General features: G+C 36.1%; 2 protein-coding genes across 5 annotated transcripts in view; both read left to right on the top strand.

Annotated features, from left to right (window-relative positions):
* Window positions 1-15932, top strand: part of LOC117573354 (odorant receptor 98a-like) — a 28981-nt gene extending 13049 nt beyond the window's left edge. The window contains exons 2-4 of the mRNA XM_052006839.1: window positions 12281-12638; window positions 15795-15808; window positions 15908-15932. Of these exons, the coding sequence (XP_051862799.1) occupies window positions 12281-12638; window positions 15795-15808; window positions 15908-15932 (397 nt within the window). The remainder of the gene's footprint in view (window positions 1-12280; window positions 12639-15794; window positions 15809-15907) is intronic.
* Window positions 15933-21084: 5152 nt separating this feature from the next.
* LOC117576832 (headcase protein) overlaps window positions 21085-23503 on the top strand; it is a 100834-nt gene continuing 98415 nt past the window's right edge. For 3 of the 4 annotated variants that reach the window (XM_052006494.1, XM_034261908.2, XM_034261909.2), the window contains exon 1: window positions 21085-22863. In XM_052006494.1, the coding sequence (XP_051862454.1) occupies window positions 21629-22863 (1235 nt within the window). In that variant the 5' untranslated portion in view covers window positions 21085-21628. The remainder of the gene's footprint in view (window positions 22864-23503) is intronic. The other variant, XM_034261906.2, reaches the window with a different exon arrangement.

Genomic DNA, 23503 nt, shown 5'->3' with positions numbered 1-23503 from the left:
TCTAATGAAATAGACAGAGAGCTGGCTCTTGTTGTTGTTGTTGCTACTGGGCGGTTCCTGGAATTTGAGCGGATGTGTTGATTTATGTTTATTTGTGGGTCACACGAGGAGGCGGAGAAGGCAGAGATGATCGGCGTAGGATGGGCAAGATGTGCCCATTGCGTAAGAATCTGCCGTCACATTGTGCGCTTATTGTTATGAAATCCAGAATTAAAGCAAATTAATCTAATTGGTTCGCCAAAAACACGCAAGAGAAAAAGGGGTAAAAATTGCACAATCCTGTGGGAAACTTACAGTCCCATGACAGGTCTCACTTATTGTACTTGTCTAGAAGAGTGTGCTAGCTTAGTGGCGAAGTAATGCAAAATCTGTCTGTCCGCCAGTTTAAACATCAATATCTCAGCATAAATTATAGTTTGAGCTACCAAACTTGATAACAAAATTCATCACTAGTTTATGCAACCTATGTTTGCAGTTTAGAATGATCACATAATTAGCATAGATAGTAAAGTCAAGTATGACTATCTGTCTGACCGCAAGTTTAGGCATTATTATCTCAGCTATTATAATAATAAGAGCTACCAAATTTGATGACAACACTCTAAGCAAGTATTCGAAGGGAATGTTTAATGTATGGAATTATCATAGTTAATAAAACTAAATCTGTCTGTCTGTCTGTCCGCCAGTTTAAACATCAATATCTCAGCAACTATTATAGTTTGAGCTACCAAACTTGATAACAAAACTTTTCACTAATCTATGCAACCTATGTTTGCAGTTTAGAATGATCACATAATTAATAAAATATTAAAGTCAAGTCTGACTATCTGTTTGATTGCAAGTTTAGGCATTATTATCTCAGCTATTATAATAAAAGGAGCTACCAAATTTGATGACAACACTCTATGCAAGTATTCGAAGGAAATGTTTAAGGTATGCAATTATTATAGTTAATAAAACTAAATCTGCCTGTCCGTCCGCCTGTTTAGCCATCAATATCTTAGTTAATAGAAAAGTGAGATCTAAGAAAATTTTAGACAACTTTCTTAACAAGTATACGAGTCTTGTGTTTAGAGTTCAGGATTGTCACAAGCAATAAAGCCATCTTATGATTAGAGCTTAGAATTATCACTTGCAATAAAGCCTTATCCGTCTGTCCGTCTGAACGTCAGTTGAAAGAAGAATACCTCAGCTACTATAATAATTGGAGCTACGAAATTTGAGCAGAACACGCTTAGCAGGTAAACGCAGCTAATTCTTGAAATTTAGAACTTTCAAGAAATGAACACATGCGATAAAAGCAAATCCGTCTGTCTGTCTGACCGACGTAAATATCTTAGCTTCGATAATATTTAGTGCCTCCACTAAGCACCTTTGTTTCTTTTATAGAAATTGTGCCACTCCTCCACAGTATTTAGATGTCGAGCTCGCTCCGCTGTCGCTTTCCAATTTGCCTCCACCTCTTTTATTTTCTTGCACAGTGGCACCTAGCAGTCATGGTCTAATTGCAGTTGGCCCTGCGCATGCAACAAGGGTTAAATGGACATGGAAAATTTGATGAGCAGCCGCTGCCCCACGGCAACATCGCGACGTCTTCTGCAAAACTCGGCCAATGGGCAATGGGAAGTGTTCAGAGTTGGGAAGTGTCCAGAGTTGGGGAGTTGAAGCTGAAGCCAACGAGGCGCATTAATCCAATTCCAGCGGATGTAACGGTCCATGGTTGACAAACAATTGCAATGTTGCATGTAGTTGTAGTCGATTTTTGTTGTTCTTTTCTTTTTTTTTTTTGTGGCAAGCAGTCGCACAAAAATTGCATGACAATGTGAACAGTTTTTTGTTTCGTTTTTTTTTTGCATGCCAATTGGAAGATCGGGAATTGGGAACAACGCAGTGTATAAATTCAGGGAGAAAGAGTGAAAAAGTTATATCAAGTTGGAAATTGTGGTCGAGAGCCAGGCAATTAATCTGTTAAGCCGCTGTGACGCCGCATAGTCCGATATATTGTATATTGTATAGTGAATGCGAATTCCCATTAATATCTACATAATAATGGCGTACAGCATTTTCAATTGAAATGAAAATTGGCAAAGAATAAACGACCGCAGATGCGATGTGGACATGTGGCTGCCTCACACGATGGGTGGAGCTCCCAAAAATTGTATATATATAGTCGTTATTATATAGTGTATATCATCCGGTGTCTATGTGGGGGTTGCCACAATATCGTACATAAGAGGCGCTTGTGTGCGAAGCACTTTCCTTTTCATTTGCCGCAAAAACAAAGGAATTGCGAACGAAAAGCGACTGACGTGACACAAAGTAGATTAGATAAAACACAGACATAGATAGAGAGAGAGACAAGGAAACATGAAGAACAAAGTGAGTTACTTATTTACAGCTATTCGATATGTGGCATGATATTATTTTACAAAGCATTAGATACTTGCTTTAATGTGCGGGCAATAAATTGAATAAATAAACACTTGAAGTTATCAATAATATTAAAAAGATACAGATTATAACTGAAATCAGTAAACATTCAGTTAAAAATTAAAAATTTTTAGATACTCTATACTACGAAAATAAGCAAATTAAACTTCTCTGAACTCTAGATGTGTATTACTTATTACAAATATTATTATTAAATAAATTCATCAAATTAAAAAAAACAATATAAGGAATATATGAATATTATTTACATGAAAATATTATAAATAAAAACATTATAAATTAATTTTTAAAAATATGAATGAATTAATATTATATCTTGAGCTTATGGCAGTATTTCATGCAAGTGTTAATGATAAATAGTAAATATACTACGATTAAAGGAAACTTAATAAAAATGAACTAACACAAAAGAAACATTCACAAAATAATATTAATAAAGAAATAATTTATTGTCTTTATATGTTTATCATCTTACGAAGCTTCTTCATTTCAGATACTATTGATTATTGATTTCATTTCAAACAAGAAAATTACAGTCGAGTGTCCTCGACTTTGAGATATCCGCTACATATTTTCAAAGAAAACATAATCCACAAACATATCAAAAATATACCTTAAATATAAAAAAAATATGCCAAAGGCTATATTTGGTATATCGATATTGCACTACATTCAAAATATACCACATAGCACAAAATATACCAGATTATCAGCCAAAGCAATTAATACCCGATTGCAGTAGGTATAAACAAATATGCATTTAATGCATTCAAAGTAAAACTGAAATAATTGTTAAATAGCAAATAAACTATAAATAAATGTAGATAATAATTATATGGAAGCTATATATATTTAAAGATATATAAAGAAGAACTATTCAAAATGATATTTGTGTACCTAAACTTGTCTCAAAAATGTAAGTCATGGCAGCAAACCACATACGCAGTGTATTTAGTTCATTCGTCATATTCGTAAAGTCGTGCCCAAAAAGTAATACTCATTATAGGAAACCACATACGCAGTTCCAAACTGAATTCGTTCCACATATAATTGAAATAATTGCAGTCCATTGTTGCACATTATTGAGCCCTTTAAACGTTCGATTCTCCATCTCCATCTCACCCCCGCCACTCTTGTCTACCAAGCAATGAATCATCTGCATTATTCCGATTCCGATGCGGTGGCCACAACTAGATTAAGACGACTCAGCGAGCGACCGCAAAATAACCAATTTTATTTCTATTGACCAAGCCAATAAAACTGGCAAAGAACTTTGCAAGAAACTTTGATGACTCAACCGAAGGCGGCCGCAAAATAAATAGATGTAGATACAAAATGTATCTACGCATAGAAGATTCTATACTAAGCTTTTCTTTTTGCGCAGTAAGAACAAATAGCAGGCAGAATCACAATTGCGAATGTAATTTCGTTTTTCCTTTTGGCACGGAAAAGCGAAAACCCGATATGGCTATAGGAAAAACCGCACAGGGCCATTAACAACATGAAACACCTTGTCCCACACATAAAACACACACAACGAGATATGGCAACGCGACCTCGGCCAAAGTCTTGGCCAGAAGAAGTTGCGGGGGGAGAGAGAAGAGAAGAGAGGCGTAACTCCGCGACGAAGCCAAATAACTGGCAGGAAATCCAAAGCAGCGGAAAATAACAACGAACGAGAGAGGCAGGCCAAAAGAACTGCCAAAGAAAAACGACAGCAAAATGTTTTTCCATGCCAACACAAACACACACACACACACATACACAGTGGAGTATCTGCTGCTTTGTATCTGTATCTATAGCCAGGCAGTTTGCAGAGTGAAGTGACATTAAAACTCCGCCGCAGTGGAGACGAGTTTCCCTTTTACTTTGACTTTGTGGCACTGACGTAATGCGGCAACTCCAACTGCCAACGTGCCCCTTTCCCCCCTTCCCACCCACTTTCGCCCCTCTGTTACTCCCTTTATTATGCTGTGTTTCGTTTCGGTTTGTTTTTTCTCTTTTTGCTGTTCAAGGTTTCAAGGCCCAGTAGCATAGAAAATTCACGATCAAGAACGTTGGAAAGTTCTTGTTGTTGGTGTTGCAGCATGTGGCAAGCACAACTGCAGCCCCCAAGCAATATTCGGTCGAGAGAGCGACACGCGTATTGCGAATTTTGTGTGTGGCACACACAGCGAGGGGCATGCAACGTGTGCAGGCGGTGACCATGGTCGAGTCGAGGCGGAGTTGTCAGTCAGAGTCAGCAGCATTTTGGTGGTGGATTCCACCAAAAAAACAGCAAAACATAAAAAGAAATACAACAGCACACATTAAATAAAAGAGCCACTGCGTCGGCGCTGTGAGAGAAGCGAGCAGCGAGCACCTCCCGCTTGTTGCCACAAAAGGGGGCAGGCTGGCAGCCCTTTGTGTGGCAAGTAGTAGAGTAGAGTATGTTTTATGTTTTATGCGCACAACGTTCTCGATTGTCGGTTGGCTTTGGGTTTGGGCTTGGGTTTTTGGGCTTAACTCTGACTCTGACTTTAGGTTTGAGTTTGAGTTTGAAGTTGGGTTCTGGTTTGGGGTTTGGAGTTGGTTGAAGTTCCTGTTTAACTTTTTGTTGTGTTGCTGCTGCTGCCGCTTCTCTTCTTCTCGGCTGCTGTGTGGGCTGAGTTTGTGTGAGGTGTAGACCGAGAGACCGGGTGTTTGTTGCCTGGCCACTGCGACCGTTTTGCCGATTGAGGTTTATTTATGGCCCACGGCTTTTTGGGTACAAATTTTCGATACCACGTGTTTACTGGCAACTGCCTGCGTATTTGGTATCTGGCATTTTTGGGAGCTGCGGAAACCATTGGCATAGATAATGCCATAAAACAGGATCGAGGAGTTTGGGGTGATGCTACCAAACAAAAGCATCAACAAAACAACAATTGAATTGTAAATAAAACCATTTGGTGGAGTCTGCTTAAAAAAGAAGAAAACTTGCCAAGTTTTAACATTTTGGGGAGCTTGAAGCAGCACAAAGCTTAATATGCATATTATTTTTATGGAATCTACATAGATTTTGGATTTTTGTAGATCTTATAAGCAATGCGTCTATCCTTATGAGATGATAAGAAGCTTGGTGCGTTAAATTACAAAATATTTCATATGTATTGTTAACAAACTAAACAAAAGTCATAAGTTTAATCGTTTTAGGAATCCCTTATTAATAAAAATAAATAAAATTACTATAATTTCCTCGACTTGGTACAATCTTAAATGTTAAAAAAATATTCTATTGAAATATAATAATAATAATTTAAAAAAAATATTATGTTTCCTCTATAATCATATAATCATATAAATATATAATTATACAAATCTATTATGAAATGCTAAAACTAGAAAATTACTAATTGTATTTACATACATAGATACTATAAAAAGAAAATACATTGTTATATATGTACATACATACATTGTTATATGATATTGAAATACTTTTTATTGATCTAAATAAAATACAAAAATTATAAGGTTAAATTAAATAAGGTAATTATTGTATATGAAAATATATTTTTTATTGCATTATGATAAAGTCAAAAGTCAATACGAAAACATTTAAAAGATATAAAATTTCAAAGATACATTTATTACCCGAAAATATACAAATGATAATTTCAGTCATTGAATGTTTGTGGATGTTGGTAGATAGCGAAAATAATAAAAAATGAAATTTGGTTTCATTCAATTTCTGTATCCGTTCGTACATAGAAATGTGTTGTCACAAAGCCCGAAGCTCAGAACACGTTTTTGGCATTACATAAGAAGCAGAAGCAGAAACAGAAGAAGGCACGGGACAGGATTATGGGTCGAAAACAGGAAAGCAGACAAAACAAAAACCGGAAGAACAGGAAAAAGTGGGCGAAATGTCAAAAACGTGGACAGAAGAGCGAAGAGAGCGAGTCTAAAAGGTAAAAGAAGAGGCAGCATTAGCAGCACAGCCAGTTCTACGACGCCGCTGCCCACTCAATAACAACAGCAGCAACAAAAAAAAGGAGAGAAAAAAAGAACAGCAGCATTATTCGTTTTCCTTCTCCATACATCACACACACAGACACTGCCTCCCTCACTCACTCACTCGCTGCAGAGCCATAGAAATGGCAATAAAACAGAAAATGTGCAAACTAATACAAATGCAGCGCCATCGTAATAGAGAGTGCAAGTATGCAAGTGTATGCGAGTGAGTGTCTGTGTTTATACATATATACAGTGGTGGTAGTGAGAGTATATACAACATGCGAAAACGAACAGCACACGAAGTGGCTTTCAAGGTCTGGAGAGCAGCAGCAGCCAGCAGGTTCTGGAAGGCAGCAGCAGCAGCGACGTCGCTGTCGACGTCAAACGACACAACGCCAACGCAGCAGCGTCGCTGCCGCTGCTGTCGTCGCATTCCATTCCTGTTGCAGTTGCCCTTGGACTTGCACTTGAAAAACGTCTGACGCCGACAACAGCGGCAGCGCAGCTAACAGCGAAGTTGGTTGGAGTTGGAATTATGTTGCATGCCAAGTCCTAACATTTGCAATGCGCGCGCGCATGCCTCAAACCCAACTGCAGCACTCACACACACACAAACACAACCACAACAGTGAAGCAGCGACGCAGCAGAAGCGCTGCGCTCAAACTTCGTTCAATTTTCAGCATGCTGCAAATTTCGTTTTCATGCAGCAATTTCAATTTCATGTTATAAAATCGCAAACACACACACACACGCCTACTGATTACATATGTATGTGTGTGTGAAGCAGACATACAACAATATGTTTGTGTGTGTGTGTGTGTGTATGTGTTCTTATGTACTTTTAGCTGTTGCCACACTTCTTTTTTTCGGCGTTTGCCTCTTTTCCGCTTTGCTTCGCTTTTGGCTCTAACCCTGACGGCAAAATTATGTTGAAGGTCAGCATGTTAGTGAAAATTGCATTATTATTACACACATATAAAGCATGTAAGTATGTACATATGTACATGTTACATAATACCTATATGTAAGTATTACTCATCCACTCTCACTCTCTCTCCTTTACTTTATCCACTTTTGGCTGCTGTGACACGATAAAAGCGTTTATGCTTATCCCTTTTCATTCAGTTGACAATAACATAATGCTGCCTTGATATTGAAAATCCCTTGTGAATATCATATTTTATTTCTATTCCCAACGTTGCCAATAGTCCAACAATGCTCAGTAATTTAAAGATATATTTTCCTATAGAAATATTATATCAACTTAAGTGTATATATACATATGTATATATATTTAATAAGAAAATATCTTAATTTTTAAAATAAACGCCTGCACAGTCTTGAAATTTTGAGATTTTTAAAATACAGAGTTCTCTAAATAATATATTAACAAATCTATAATACATTATTATGTAGATTATTCCAATTCACCTTGATTCTTTCTGAAAGAATTTTCATTCTATATACAGTGGATCACAGCTTATTTCAACCACCACCAACCGACAACTTTGAGTTAGTATACTGGCCAAACTAAAAGAGGTATTAACTTTATTTAAACGCAGGATTGTAGTTTAATGTCTTCACATAAAAGATATTTTTTCATTTATCCTCTAATTTTTTGTTTACTATATAAAATTATTAAAAAACAAAAAAAATGCCAAAAAAAAGTACCACAGCTTATTTCAACCAGCTAAAAATAACTAAATATAAATATGTTAAACTGTGTATTTAGAATTTCGTATGACCTCCTTCTTGGTTAATAGCTCCTTCCAGACAGTTTGGAATAGATTCCACCAATTTTTATGTGATATAGGGGCTAATTTTGTCCCATTCTTCCACTAAAGCTGTTTTAAGGTTATATTTGTTGGAAATTGGCCTTTTTCCGATGTTCTGGTCCAAAATGGCCCAAAAATTTTTTACAACATTTATGTCAGGTTACTGAGCTGATGGTTTCATGACATGACGACAGTTGCACATTAGCCAATCTTGCCCAATTCCTGCCTTAAGCCTAGGGTCATTGTCTTGGTAGAAGCGGAAATCATCCTTAATGCCCAGTTTATCTGCACTTTGGATCAAATTGACATTCAGTACCTCTAGGTATTGAGTCTAGTCAATGGTCGCGTCAATAAAATTGAGTTTTCCGACTACGGCTGTGGACATACAGGCCCAAACCACGACGCTACCACCGTAATGCGTGACTGTAGGCTTTAAATTTATGTTTTGAAGCCCGGAATTTGGATTCTGACCGACATATGGAGCTCCAACCAAGCCAAAAATGTTGATTTTGGACTCGTCCACAAATATGATTAAGCTCCAAAAGTTTTTATCCTTTCCCACATGCTCCTTGACAAATTTCAAAGGAGCCTTTTGATTCGCGCGCCTTATAAACGGTTTCTTGCGCCTTATACTGTCATTAAAGTTACTTTCCCGCAGTACTCTCGAATTGATTCTGGGTGGCACGCCTTACTCAATTCCTCCTCTATAACACTGGCCAATTTTGGTGGCGAAAATTTTGGATTTTCCCGATTTTCCGGACAATATAACACACGTCGGTCTCATTAAAAAATGCATTGGGTACATTTTTGCCCTTCTCATGCACTATACATTCCCGAAAAAAACGATGAAATGATTATTTGCACAGTCGAAACACTCAGATGCAGCAATTCATAAATTTTTGGACGGGAAAATCCATTCTTTAAAGGAGTTATGACGTCATTTTCCTTCTCAATTGTGGTTAACGGACCCATTTTGTAAAATACGCGTGTATTTCGAGATCTAAAGCTTAAAATGTCGAAAATCGAACTTCTATGTATTGAAAATACTATACACAAAGCAATAGATCCATAAAGACCAGTTATTTTCCTAGGAAACTGATCTTCGCACAGCTGCAAAGTTGCTGGTTGAAATAAGCTGTGGTACTTTTTTTTGACATTTTTTTGTTTTTCAATAATTGTATATATTAAACAAAAAATTAGAGGATAAATGAAATAGTATCTTGTATGTTAAAACATTAAACTACAATCCTGCATTTAAATAAAGTTAATACCTCTTTTAGTTTGGCCAGTATACTAACTCAAAGTTGTCGGTTGGTGGTGGTTGAAATAAGCTGTGATCCACTGTACATTTTCTTTACTTTCAATAATCGTTTATCAAATATGAATGCTAAACAATTAAGCAAATTGAGTCGCCTACTTGGCAGAGAAATAAAAAAAAAGTGGAAAGAAAAAACTCTATAATTATAGATTAATTATTCAGTCAACGACTCTAGCAATGTGTTTCTACCGACAAAAATGTCTCTAATTGATTGAAATATGCATATTCATCCAAATCGATAAGCATATCTACGATATCAACATATAATAACACACAATCTACAAACATATTTAAACTGAAATGGTTTTACCAATGATAAAACTATTCAGTACAATATAATTTATAGGTTTTAACATATTATAGATAATAAAATAATATTGACAGCTATAATGAGTAGACAACTTTTTAAATAAAAATGTTCATAGATGATGTACATATGATATTGTAACGCCATTTTCTTTTGGATCAATGGAAAATCTTTACCTGATGATTTGCTGTATCTGATTTTCGTCTCGTTTGCTACCTGCGTCCACTGTCCAAGTCCAGCAAGACATGTGGGCGGGGTTATTTATAAAGATATGGTATGATATATTCGATTCTATAATTTCTAATTTAGACTTATTTATTTGTCTTTTGGGACACCCTGTTTATTGTATGTATGCCTAACCTTGTGTAAATATGTATATATGTACATATTTTCATGGCAATAAAAAAAATACCCCCGAAAAAGTGCGTGCGCCTCGAAATCTTTGTGCTCGCCTTCGCCTGCATCTCATTCTACGTTTGTTTGACTCTCGCTCTCGCTCTCTTTCCCTCAACTCGATGTCGATGGAGGCGCAAAGGACAAATGAAATTTCAGCTCAAAGTTTGCCATCTCTTTCACTTTCACTTTGTCCTATTCACATGCCCTGAGTACATACTCGTTTATTCATTTATGTACTTACAAAGCAAGGAATAGAAATACATATAATACGTTTAGATGGGAATGTTTATAGATACAGTCATCTTCCGTTTTAGTAAAGAAATATGACAGGTTGTTATTGAACTTTTTCCAATTAGTTCAACAAAAATAACATACAAAAAGTAATACAACAACAAGTAAAACTGACCTTCAATAAATTGGTAATCAGGAGACTGTAAAAATAAAAAATTGCAAATCATACAACAAAATCAATGGAATTTTTTCCACAATTAAATATGCAATACTCTCTAATCACATATAGTTCAAAGTACAAGACCCACAATTAAAAAGTTTATAAAGTTCTTTTTCTTAATCTGAGAAGCTATAAATAACAGCATTTCGTTTAGAAAAAATTCAGTTTATATATTTTTATCAAGCCAACAGCAAAGAAAAAGAATTTCTAAAATGGAGCTCAGCAATGAAAGAAAAGAAGAAAAAGTTGTAGAATTTTTGGGATCTCAATTAGCTTACAAGTATGTGGAATTCGGATTAGCAATAATGGGACTTCGACCGCTGCCGGATCAAAATCCAAACTATCGAATGTTATTCGATCTTTGGAGCTTCACGGTGCTGACAGTTCTAGAAGTCTATCTACCGATTGCATTCGTTGTGGCCTTTTTGAAGAACATCGATAACATAACGCCCGATGAACTTCTCGCAACTCTCGCAATATTTTTCAATCTTCCCACATGTGGAATAAAAGTTATAATACTTTTAATGAATCGATGGCGTTTCGATAAAGCCAAGGATATGCTCGAGATAATGTATAAACGATGCACAAAATACGAAGAGCGTGTGCAGATAAATAAATTGGTTCAACGCTGTGATACTTTTACTATTTTATATACTGTGGCGTATCTAATGACGCCGACATTGTTGTTAATTAGCTCGGTATTATCAGGTCGAGCTCCATTTAATATTTACATTCCGAATCTGGATTGGCGAGAGAGTAAACGAAATTTATGGATCGCTTCCTTTATTGAGTTTGTCCTTCTCTCAATTGCTATATCCTGTTGTATTTTGGTTGATTGTTTGCCCTCGATATTTGGTTTAACTGTGCGAGGACATATGAAATTGTTGATTGAGCGAGTTGAAACTCTAAGAAACGATCCGACAAGCAACGATGACGATAACTATGAGGCGCTTGTGCTCTGCATTATTGATCACCGCCTAATCATCGAGTAAGTATAAAACAAGTAAGAAAGCTACAGTCGAGTGTGCTCGACTGTGAGATACCCGCTACTAATTTTGAATAAAAGCAAAATATTACGGTATTAATCTCAAAATATACCACAAAATACTATAAAAAAAATATAGCAAATGGTCTATTTAGTATTTTAATATGGTACTGTGTACTAGATTGTCAGCCAAAGCAACTAAGAATCCTAGTAAGTATGCATTTATGTCTATACAAAGTATTTCTTTAATAACTTCGGCAAATTTTATCTGATTGCAAATTTTCAGGAATCAATTTGTGGGGGCGGGCGTGGCAAGAATTTGAAACAAACTTGATATGCCTGCAAGCATAAGAAATCCTGCCCATCAAAATGTATACATACACTTATAGTCTCTGAGATGTTCATTCGAACGGACGGACAGACAGACAGGCGGACATGGGAAGATCGTCTCGGCTGTTGACGCTGATCAAGAATATATATACTTTATAGGGTCGGAGATTCCTCGTTCTACCTGTTACATACATTTCCTGCTGGCACAAAGTTATAATTTCCTTCTACTCTATGGGTAGCGGATATAAAAAACTATTAAATAATTAGGATAATACTAATTTCTTTTAGATACTGCGCCAACATGCGACCAATTATTTCCCGTTCGCTCTTTGTGCAATTCACTGCAATGGGATTGGTTTTGGCCTGCACTTTAATTCAAATTCTATTCTTTGCCAACTTTCTGACGGCACTTTCGGCCATATGGTACTTGGCCGCTGCTGCTCTGCAATCCTTTCCCATTTGCTTCACCTGCGATCATATTCTGGCGGATTGCCAAAAACTCTCGATGGCCATATTCCATTCAAATTGGATCGGTGCCGATCATCGATATACTTCGGCCCTCAGGCATTTCATGCACAATGCTCAGCAACCAATTCGTTTTATGGGCGGCGGAGTTTTGCCCATCTGCCTAGCGACCTACAGCCAAGTGAGTTGAGTCTTTAATCCTGGAAGATTACATTAATTAATTAAATTATCTTTTTTTAGATGGTGAAAATGGCGTTCTCTCTTATCACTTTTATAAACCAAATGAATATATTTGATTTAGATTGAACATACAAATATTTTATTTAAAATCACACAATTTAAAATATATTTAGGCACCAAGCACTTAAGATTTTGAGAAATACAAATTTCAATAAAATTAAAATATTAATTTAATCAAAAAAAATACAAATATTAAAAAAAAAAATTTTATGTTTTTGAATCATATTAAAATATTTTAAAACAAGTAAGAAAGCTACAGTCGAGTGTACTCGACAGTGAGATACCCGCTACCCATTTTGAATAAAAGAAATATACTTTGCGGTATTTTTCTCAAAATATACTAAATATACTGATAAAATACTAAAAATATACCAAATGGTATGTTTGGTATATCGATATAGTACCGCATTCAAAATATACCATAGACGGCACAATATACCAGATTGTCAGCCAAGGCAAATAAGACCCCTAGTAAGTAGGCGTTTTTGCCCATACAAAAGTATTTCATTAATAACGACAATTTTTATCTGATCGCAACCAAATTTTCAGGAATCATAACTACTATAGTAATTATTGTATATACCAAAATTCGTAACTCTAGCTTTAAAATTACGCTTGTTATTCGATTTTTTTTTATTTTCAGGGGCGGAAGTGGGCGTGGCAAAAATTTGAAACAAACTTGATCTGCGTGCAAACATAACAAATGCTGTCGAAAACAAATTATAGCTCTATCTCTCGTAGTCTCTGAGATCTAGGTGTTCATACGGACAGACGGACATGGCTATATCGTCTCGGCTGTTGATGCTGATCAAGAATATATATACTTTATAGGGTCGAAGATGCCTCCTTCTACCTGTTACATACATTTCCTGTTGGCACAAAGTTATAATACCCTTCTACCCTATGGGTAGCGGGTATAAAAAATAATACAAGTAAGATATAGAAAATGAAAAAATATATTAGGAAAAACTTTATAACTGACCTTCAATAAACTGACATGTTGCAATCCCGAGACTGTAAAAAGAATAAATTGCAAATCATACAACAAAATCAATGGAATTTTTTCCACAATGAAATATGCAATACTCTCTAATCACATATAGTTCAAAGAACAAGACCTACAATTAAAAAGTTTATAAAGTTCTTTTTCTTAATCTGAGAAGCTATAAATAACAGCATTTCGTTTAGAAAAAATTCAGTTTATATATTTTTATCAAACCAACAGCAAAAAAAAAAGAATTTCTAAAATGGAGCTCAGCAATGAAAGAAAAGAAGAAAAAGTTGTAGAATTTTTGGGATCTCAATTAGCTTACAAGTATGTGGAATTCGGATTAGCAATAATGGGACTTCGACCGCTGCCGGATCAAAATCCAAACTATCGAATGTTATTCGATCTTTGGAGCTTCACGGTGCTGACAGTTCTAGAAGTCTATCTACCGATTGCATTCGTTGTGGCCTTTTTGAAGAACATCGATAACATAACGCCCGATGAACTTCTCGCAACTCTCGCAATATTTTTCAATCTTCCCACATGTGGAATAAAAGTTATAATACTTTTAATGAATCGATGGCGTTTCGATAAAGCCAAGGATATGCTCGAGATAATGTATAAACGATGCACAAAATACGAAGAGCGTGTGCAGATAAATAAATTGGTTCAACGCTGTGATACTTTTACTATTTTATATACTGTGGCGTATCTAATGACGCCGACATTGTTGTTAATTAGCTCGGTATTATCAGGTCGAGCTCCATTTAATATTTACATTCCGAATCTGGATTGGCGAGAGAGTAAACGAAATTTATGGATCGCTTCCTTTATTGAGTTTGTCCTCCTCTCAATTGGTATATCCTGTTGTATTTTGGTCGATTGTTTGCCCTCGATATTTGGTTTAACTGTGCGAGGACATATGAAATTGTTGATTGAACGAGTCGAAACTCTGAGAAACGATCCGACAAGCAACGAGGACGACAACTATGAGGAGCTTGTGCTCTGCATTATTGACCACCGTTTAATTATCGAGTAAGTATAAAAAAAGTAAGAAAATCGAGTGTGCTGACTATGAGATACCCGCTACCCATTTTGAGTAACAGCAAAATATTGAGGTATTATTCTCAAAATATACCAAAATAATATACCACAAAAATACTAAAAACAAGTAAGAAAGCTACAGTATGCTCGACTGTAAGGTACCCGCTACCCATTTTGAATAAAAGCAAATATTGTAGAATTATTCTCAAAATATACTAAAATAATATACCACAAAAATACTAAAGACAAGTAAGAAAGCTACAGTGGAGTATGCTAGACTGTGAGACACCCGCAACACATTTTAAAGAAAAGCTAAATATTGCGGAATTTTTCTCAAAATATACTAAAATAATATAATAAAAAATAATAAAAACAAGTAAGAAAGTTACAGTCGAGCGTGCCTTAACTAAGTAGGCGTTTTTGCCCATACAAAAGTATTTCTTGAAGAACTTCGACAATTTTTATCTGATCGCAACCAAATCATGGGACATGGCTAGATCGTCTCGACTGATGATCAAGAATATATATACTTTATAGGGTCGGAGATGCCTCCTTATGCCAGTTACATATATTTCCTGCTAGTACAAAGTTACAATACCCTTCTTTAAAAAAGTCTTAAATAATTTGGAGAATATTAATTTCTTTTAGATACTGCGCCAACATGCGACCAATTATTTCCCGTTCGCTCTTTGTGCAATTCACTGCAATGGGATTTGTTTTGGCCTGCACTTTAATTCACATTCTATTCTTTGCCAACTTTCTGACGGCTCTTTCGGCCATATGGTACTTAGCCACTTGTGTCCTGCAATCCTTTCCCATTTGCTTCACCTGCGATCATATTCTGGCGGATTGCCAATAGCTTTCGATGGCCATATTCCATTCAAATTGGATCGGTGCCGATCATCGATATACTTCAGCCCTCAGGCATTTTATGCACAATGCTCAGCAACCAATTCGATTTATGGGCGGCGGAGTTTTGCCCATTTGTCAAGCGACCTACAGCCAAGTGAGTTGAGTCTTTAATCCTGGAAGATTACATTTATTAATTAAATTCTCTTTTTTTAGATGGTGAAAATGGCGTTCTCTCTTATCACTTTCATAAATCAAATGAATATATTTGATTTAGATTAAATATACAAATATTTTATTTTAAATCACACAATTTAAAATATATTTAGCACCAAGCACTTAAGTAGAAAATGAAATATTTAATAAAAATATAAAGATTTTGAGAAATACAAATTTCAGTAAAATTAAAATATTAATTTAATCAAGAAAAATACAATTATTTAAAAAAATTTTTTATGTATTTGAATCATATTAAAATATTTTAAAATCACCTTATCTTAATCAAGAAAAAATTAATCTTATATAATATTTTTGGATAAGCGTTTTGCCCCATTTATCTCAGAATAAAATATTTTAGAATTTTGTGTTTAAAATTTTAAAAAGAATACATTTTATTTTTGTACTAAAAAATTGCTATATTAAATGGAAATTCGACTGTAAAATAAATGTTTTAGAATTGATATCAAATAGATTGTATGTATAAAATAGTGATAGAATACTTAATGATTGAATGATACATTTTAAAGCCAAGTCTTTGACTAGTTCTCGTCTGGAATGTGACGCATGCAAATAGGAATTCGATTATACACTGCGGATCTACTCCATATGTTAGTATATAGGCCATAAACTCAATGCGAGTGCTGACTTCATTTCACTTATGTACATATATAAAATACTCGAATTCGTTAGACTGACATTGAGAGATAGCGAAAACAGACGCTATTGTTGCCATTGGTGGGATGAGAGGGGGACAGGACAAAAGGTCCCCAAACCAAAAACATCAAATAAAACCCTAGAACTCATCCATATTCCATTTGGTCAAAATGAAGTTTGAGTTGAAGTTATATATTTGGCAACGAAATTACGACACCCTTGGGTCTCTCAGCTGTGCCACAAAGACCCGCATACACACGCTTATGTAAGAATATACAAGTATTATCCCTATATATAAAGAACATACATATATATATGCTATATAAATGACAGTATGGGAACCGTTATATGGCAGTGGTTGTCATGCCAGCATGAAAATTTCAAACCCTATTTTGGGTTTCAAAGTTGCTTCCGATTGGATAAACGTAGGAGTATGGGTAATTACAAATAATACCCCGACTCTCGCTCTCTGGGATGCGTGGTGAATTCCACATCGAATTTTTCGACAGGGGTAGGGAAGGGTATGAGCAAGAGGTGGCATCGCATCTGTTGTTAGTGAGTGTGTACCACTGACACACCCTCAGGAGCTGAGCAAAAGCTTTTGCTAGGCATATTTCGCTGCAGTGACTCAATTTCTCTAAGCCCAAAAAAGTTATACAGTATAATGTCGATAATTGCACACACACAGCTTTTGCACGAAAAATGATGCCATTATCTGCAAACTACGATGTGTATGGATTTCAAGGTACATATCATACATATATTTTAAATTGAACTGAACTTGTTTCACATAAAAAACTGATGGGTTTAAAACTATGCACTTAACCAAAATATGCTACTATGTGCAATGCACTTAAATTAAAAGATTTAGAGCAAATTATTATTAAAAATTTTGAATAAACTAGAATATTTTTAATAAAAATAAATTAATCTGATGATTTCAAAATGATGTAGTAATCCGAAATATACATTTATATCTTAAAAAATGATGCAATTATCTGCAATGTATAAATAAAATGTTAATTTAAAATCAAAAAAAATATATACTTCATAAATTATATTATTATGCGGAATATGCATTTACTTTAAAAGATATAGTGTAAATAACTATTTCAAAATTACGTTTAAAAATGTTAAATGCTTAAAAAATGATGCAGTAATTTGAAATGTGCACTTAAATGTACACATTTCAGTTTTAAAAAATGAGCAAAAATGTATATTAACTAGTAATTTTCTTTGACAAATCAAATATTCTAATGCTTTAAAAATATAAATAATTTTATGCATAAGTAAATATCATTTAGTAAGTCAATTTATCGACATCATACTGTACTCAAATTTTAAATGTTCCTTATGTTTGCCAAACTTAGAATATCTGTCTTTGGAGATCTTTGCGATTTCCTTAAGGTGCAGGACAAAAAGATAAACACATTTAGTGGCCACGCTTTCGCACGCAAAACAGGAAGTCTTCGGGGTTTTTGGTTTTTGGGTGCCACATGCCCCATGACGTGTCAAACTGACTGTTTGTGGCACATGTTTTTCTTTTTTTTTTTTTTGTTTTACTTTTAGTCCAGTCCACAAAATCTCGACGTTTATTTATGGCAAGCAACTCTCCCCGTTGCCACCGCGGGCCATCTACAGCCTTTGCTTGCCATTAATTATGAAAATTAAAGTTGATGCGTGTCGTCGTCGTCGCTAAAATATGGCAACATGCCCCAGGGCCGCAAAACGTTGCGTCTTCCCCTTTTGCGACTTCAGCAACCATTTTTTTCATACTTATTTCTTTCTTCTTGCACTGCTTCTTCTTCAATTTCTTTGGTCATTAAAATTAGGTCAGTGCAAAGCACACAATGCAAGCAGAAAAAAAAACTAAGTAAAAGAAGAAGAGTTCCCTCTGCAAACTAGTCGCAATTCCTTTTCTTCTCATCCCGCTGACGCTTCTTTGTTCGCTCTTTCTTTCATTGCGATCCTTTCAACTAGCAAAACAACAAAACACATACACATGCAAAGACAGCAAGCACACGCTCACTGACACATTTACACGGATGTCGAGAGAACCTATTACGCAATGGCTGAACGATCTGCCTACCTGACTTAATTATTATATCAGAACACAGCGTCTTCCTTCACCTTCCCCTCGACTGCTTTCGATCGCAGGTAGAACAACAACAAAAGGTGGCCACAAACTACGCAGTTTGACTTTGCCAGTTGGACCTTGACTTTCTGCCGAGTCCTTCGCCATGGAGTCCTATAAGAAATACACACACACATACAAACATGCTTACCTGTGTTAAGAATGTGAAGTAACAAAAACAACGAAATCACACAATGCGCCTTATACATTGGGCTTCTTTCTTTTCGCACTCTCGTTTGTGCCACACGCATTTTATATACAAAATGTATACATATGTATGTATGTAATATATGCATAACAATTGAACTTAATATTTATCAGCCACTATTATTCTATTCAAATAATATATGTATTTAAATAAAGCTAAAGCCAGAGCGAATTTAGCGAAAACACCGCAGAGTAAACACAACGATATCCATTCGCATGCTTTTCGCCCACATTAGCACTATCGATATTTGCAAAGTCGCATTGTAATAATCGATATGTTTTTAACTGCAAAAACGTCACTATGCATACATATGTACATATGTATTTGTGTAAGTGCAAAAACGTATTGCATGTGTACATTTATATTTTTACATACATATGTATGTATGTATATATGTATGTACAAATATGTTTATATGCATGTGATTGCATACATAAAAATTACAATAGACACATACATATGTATGTATGTACATGTTAACGCCATCCAACACGTGCCCTTATTTTGGCATTTTCTGTTTGCATTTGCATGTTCATTGTTTTTTTTTGCAACACGATTTTAATACAGAACTCTCCCATCAGAGAAACAGCATCAACACACTTGCTTACATATGAACATACATACATACATATGGTTGTATGTATGTATGTGCATACGGGTGTCACATACATAGAAGCACATGTACATAGATACATATATATGTATGTATATTTGAAAATAAAAATATATGTATGTACATATGTACATATGTACATACGTACATACATAAACGCATAAGAACAGTCGATGATGCGAAGAGTAGAACAGAGAGAACAACGATAACAATAACAACACCAAAAGCAGTGCTAACTTGTCCTTTTTGAAAACAGATCTGTTTTTAGCTGCTATTAGAAAAATAAAAGTAATATTAGCAAAGAAAATCTGATAATAATATTTTCATTGGTAATTATCATTATACATATGTATTTATTAAGGCAATCATCAGCACTTAAAAAAAATACTGAAAGAAAACAAGAAAACTCGTATTAAAATTCGATTAATTTTTTGTGCGCATATTTTTTCAATGTATCAATATCTCAATGTCTCAGTTGTTTGCGTCTTTTTTGCAGTTCGTGTGCCATTGTGTTTGACTGCCTGCATACATACACATACATATGTATGTACGTAAGATATGTATGTGTGCACACCTACACAAATATGAATGTAGACATGTACATACATATGTATGTATGTAGATCTATCGATACACCATTTTCAAGTGCACAAGTATTTGTGAAGAAGCAGTAAACGAGATGTCGATTATCAAACAGAAAAATTGGAATAAATAACTTTATATACATATGTATTTATGTACATACCAGAAATTGTATGTGTATTTGCCTAACACAAAAATGTAGTGCATCTTTAGTGTATGTACATATGTATTGTGTGTTATGTATTGGTTACTGTTGTTTTGTACGACTCGACAACCCTGCTTAGCGTGCTCTGTTGATTGTTTTGCCGGCTTTTTTGCCGCACACATGCACACCAGAGGCACACACAAACAACCCGCTCACACTCGTTGTCATGCAAGTTGTCTACGAAGCGCTGTCGAACTTCTCTGTGCCCAAACGCAGCACAACATGTTGGAGGGGAAATGACATCGACTGCGTTTTGTGTTTGAACCGCATCGAAAGTGAATTTGCTAGAATATTTGCTGTCGCTTGCTATTGCCGCTGCTTCGTTCTCTCTCCTTCTCACACATTTTCTTTTAGCTGTGGTGTCTGCTCCACCAAACCAACCCCCAAACCAAACACCATTTTCACCCTTCTTCCTGACGCAAAGGAGTTTTTAGCGCCAAAAACCCAACCAACGAATTTTCCTCAAATGAAAAACAAGCATTTTCCGTCGTGTACTGCTGGTGGTGGTGGTGGAAAGTGAAATCCAGCCAACCAAACCACCCCAACACCCACCCACCCTTAATAATGCGCAACAACAACAAAGAAAAATCCAAACGAAAAACTTCCAACTTCGCTGTCGGCAGCAAAGTTTTTGCTTCGCTGTCAAACGCGGCTCGACAGCGAACATCTGCCGACAGCAGTAGCAGAGGGCAGCACAACATGATTCCATCCACCCACAACAACAACAACAACAACTGTATGACTGTATGTTCGCTCTGCCGGCGGCAGCGTGTGTGCATGTATGCGCGTGTGTATGTGTGTGTGTTTTGAGTTTCAGTTTCAGTTGGCGTTCTGTTCGTCGTCGTGTGTACCGTTTGTTCGTTCGTCCATTCGCTCATTCGCTCGTAGCGTTTAGTTGGAATTTCGCTTTTGATCTGGTTGGTTGTGTTTTTGCATCGCTCTTCGCCCGATTGCAAAGCGAACGAAACATGCAAAAGAAGCGCAGAACATAGAAAAAAAAAACGCAATCGCCGCTAAACGTTTTACATACAATTCAGCAAATACAAACAAAAAAAACAAAAATATTCCTGCTCAACAAAAATACAAAACCAAACAAATTTTTCGCTCATTTACGAGTGTGTGTGAGTGACAGTGTCTGTGTGTGTCAAGATGTAAAAAAATTAACTTGATGACAATTTTTTTTATTGATACTAGAAACGTGCGTTGTAAACTCAGCTCAGGTACTAAAATTTAGTAATATCAAATCAAAAAAAAAAAAAACAAAAAAAAGAACAATCAATATACAAACAGATAAATAAATAGACTGCAATTTTATACAACAATTTTATACAAACGCAAAATGCAAGTCACGTGTGTGTGAGTGAGATAGCAACAACAAAAAATACACTGCTAGGAAAAAAGCGCACGTGCAACAAAAAATAAAAACATATTTTTTATGGCGCCGCGTCGCAATCCGCAGCAGCAACAAAAATCAGACTTTACATCAGCGGTAACTGGAAGTGCAACAAACATGGCGCCCATGCAACAAATGTTGAACGTGGGCGTGCAACTCACACGCTGCTGTTATCCCAACGGTGAATGTGGCAAATTGGATGCGCTGATCGCACTGGACGAACAAGGGCTTTCGGAATGTGTCCGCGTGCTGTGCAACAATGAGAATTGCAACGTGGGGCAGTATATGCATCGGGATTGCTTCGATTTGTGGGAGGCGGGCGTGTTGCAACAACTGAAGAGCAGCGGCAGAGCGCGCAGCTGGTCGGAGCGTCAACGCGTGCAACAGCTGTGGACAAAGAAGGGCTACGAGTTGGTCGCTAAGAGTTGCAACTGCAAGTGTGGCAGGGGGCAGCTGCGCAAGGATCTCGACTGGCTGCCACACGGTGGCAACAACAACAACAACAGTGGCAACAGTGGCTGCTTCATCAGCGAGGACGATGACAAGAAAAAGGCCAAAAAGAAGCGCAATCGCAACAGCAACAACAACAACAATAGTGGCAACAACAACAACACCAATGGAGGCAGTGGCAAGTCTGTTGTGGCATCTGTGGTTGGTGGCAACTTGACGCCCAATCCCAATGTGGGCGTCATTGGCTCCGGCTTGCCCCACAACAACAACAACAACAACTCTAATAATAATATCGGTGGCAACAACAACAACAACATTTTGCAGCCCAGCGTCGTGGCCACTTTGAGCAACATTCTCATGAGCAGCAACAACTGCAACACCAACAACAACAACATCAACAATCACAACAATGTTTTGGGCCTCGATTTGAGGAATCGCGCTGGAAGTTTGTCTTCCAGCGGTTCCAGCTCCCCATCGGCCTCGCAATCCAGCGCTGACATTTCGCTGTCGCCCGTGCAACAGCAGCAGCAACAACAGCAGCATCAGCAGCAACAGTTGCACTTGCAACAACAGCAATTGCAGCTGCCTGCAACCATCAATAACAACAACAGCTTTCCCAGCTTGTTGCTTCAACACAACGGCTTGAACCTGGCCAAGAGCATCTTGCCACAACAACAGCAACAGCAGCAACAACAACCGCAACAGTTGCCACAGCTGCCCGCTTTGGCCAACATCAGCAACTTTAAGCCTCTGGCCAGCTACGATCAACAGCAGCTTCTACAGCAGCAGAAGAACAAAGAAGTCGAACTCTATTCGGAGCGTGTTCGGTAAGTTGAAGTCTCCATTATATTTCGACTTTAAAAAGTGTTTACTAAGTTCCTCAGACTGTTCACTTTGATACGAAAGTGAAAAAAGTGCCTAAATTAATATTATATGTATATATTAAAGTATACAAGTAAATTATTTAATAGTAAACTAGAGTTATGACATAAAACTTAATATCAATTTACAAGTAAAATTATTCTTGATTATTTATTATCTTAAGTGGGGAAACGAAAATAATGATGCCTCACTCTCTCCATTATATTTTCGACCCTTTACTTCAAAAAGGGTTTACTAAGTTCCTCAGACTGTTCACACTGATATGAAAGTGAAAAAGCGTCTAAATTAAAAAAGGCAACCTATATGAAATTTACAAGTAATAATAGTAAACTATAGTTATTACATAAAACTTAAAATCAATTTACAAGAAAAATTATTCTTGATTATTTATGATCTTAACTCTCTCCATTATATTTTCGACCCTTTACTTCAAAAAGGGTTTGCAAAGTTCCTCAGACTGTTTACTTTGAAACAAATATAAAAAAACGCGTGTTTTAGATTAAATTACTTACAACCTATAATAAATTTACAAGTGAGTTTACAGTACTATATATTATAGTTCACTATAACCTTAAACTTAATATA

The sequence above is a fragment of the Drosophila albomicans genome, chromosome 2R (genome assembly GCF_009650485.2).
Source record: "Drosophila albomicans strain 15112-1751.03 chromosome 2R, ASM965048v2, whole genome shotgun sequence".
In the NCBI taxonomy this organism is placed as follows: Eukaryota; Metazoa; Arthropoda; class Insecta; order Diptera; family Drosophilidae; genus Drosophila; species Drosophila albomicans.
This window is presented reverse-complemented; position numbering and strand designations above follow the sequence as displayed.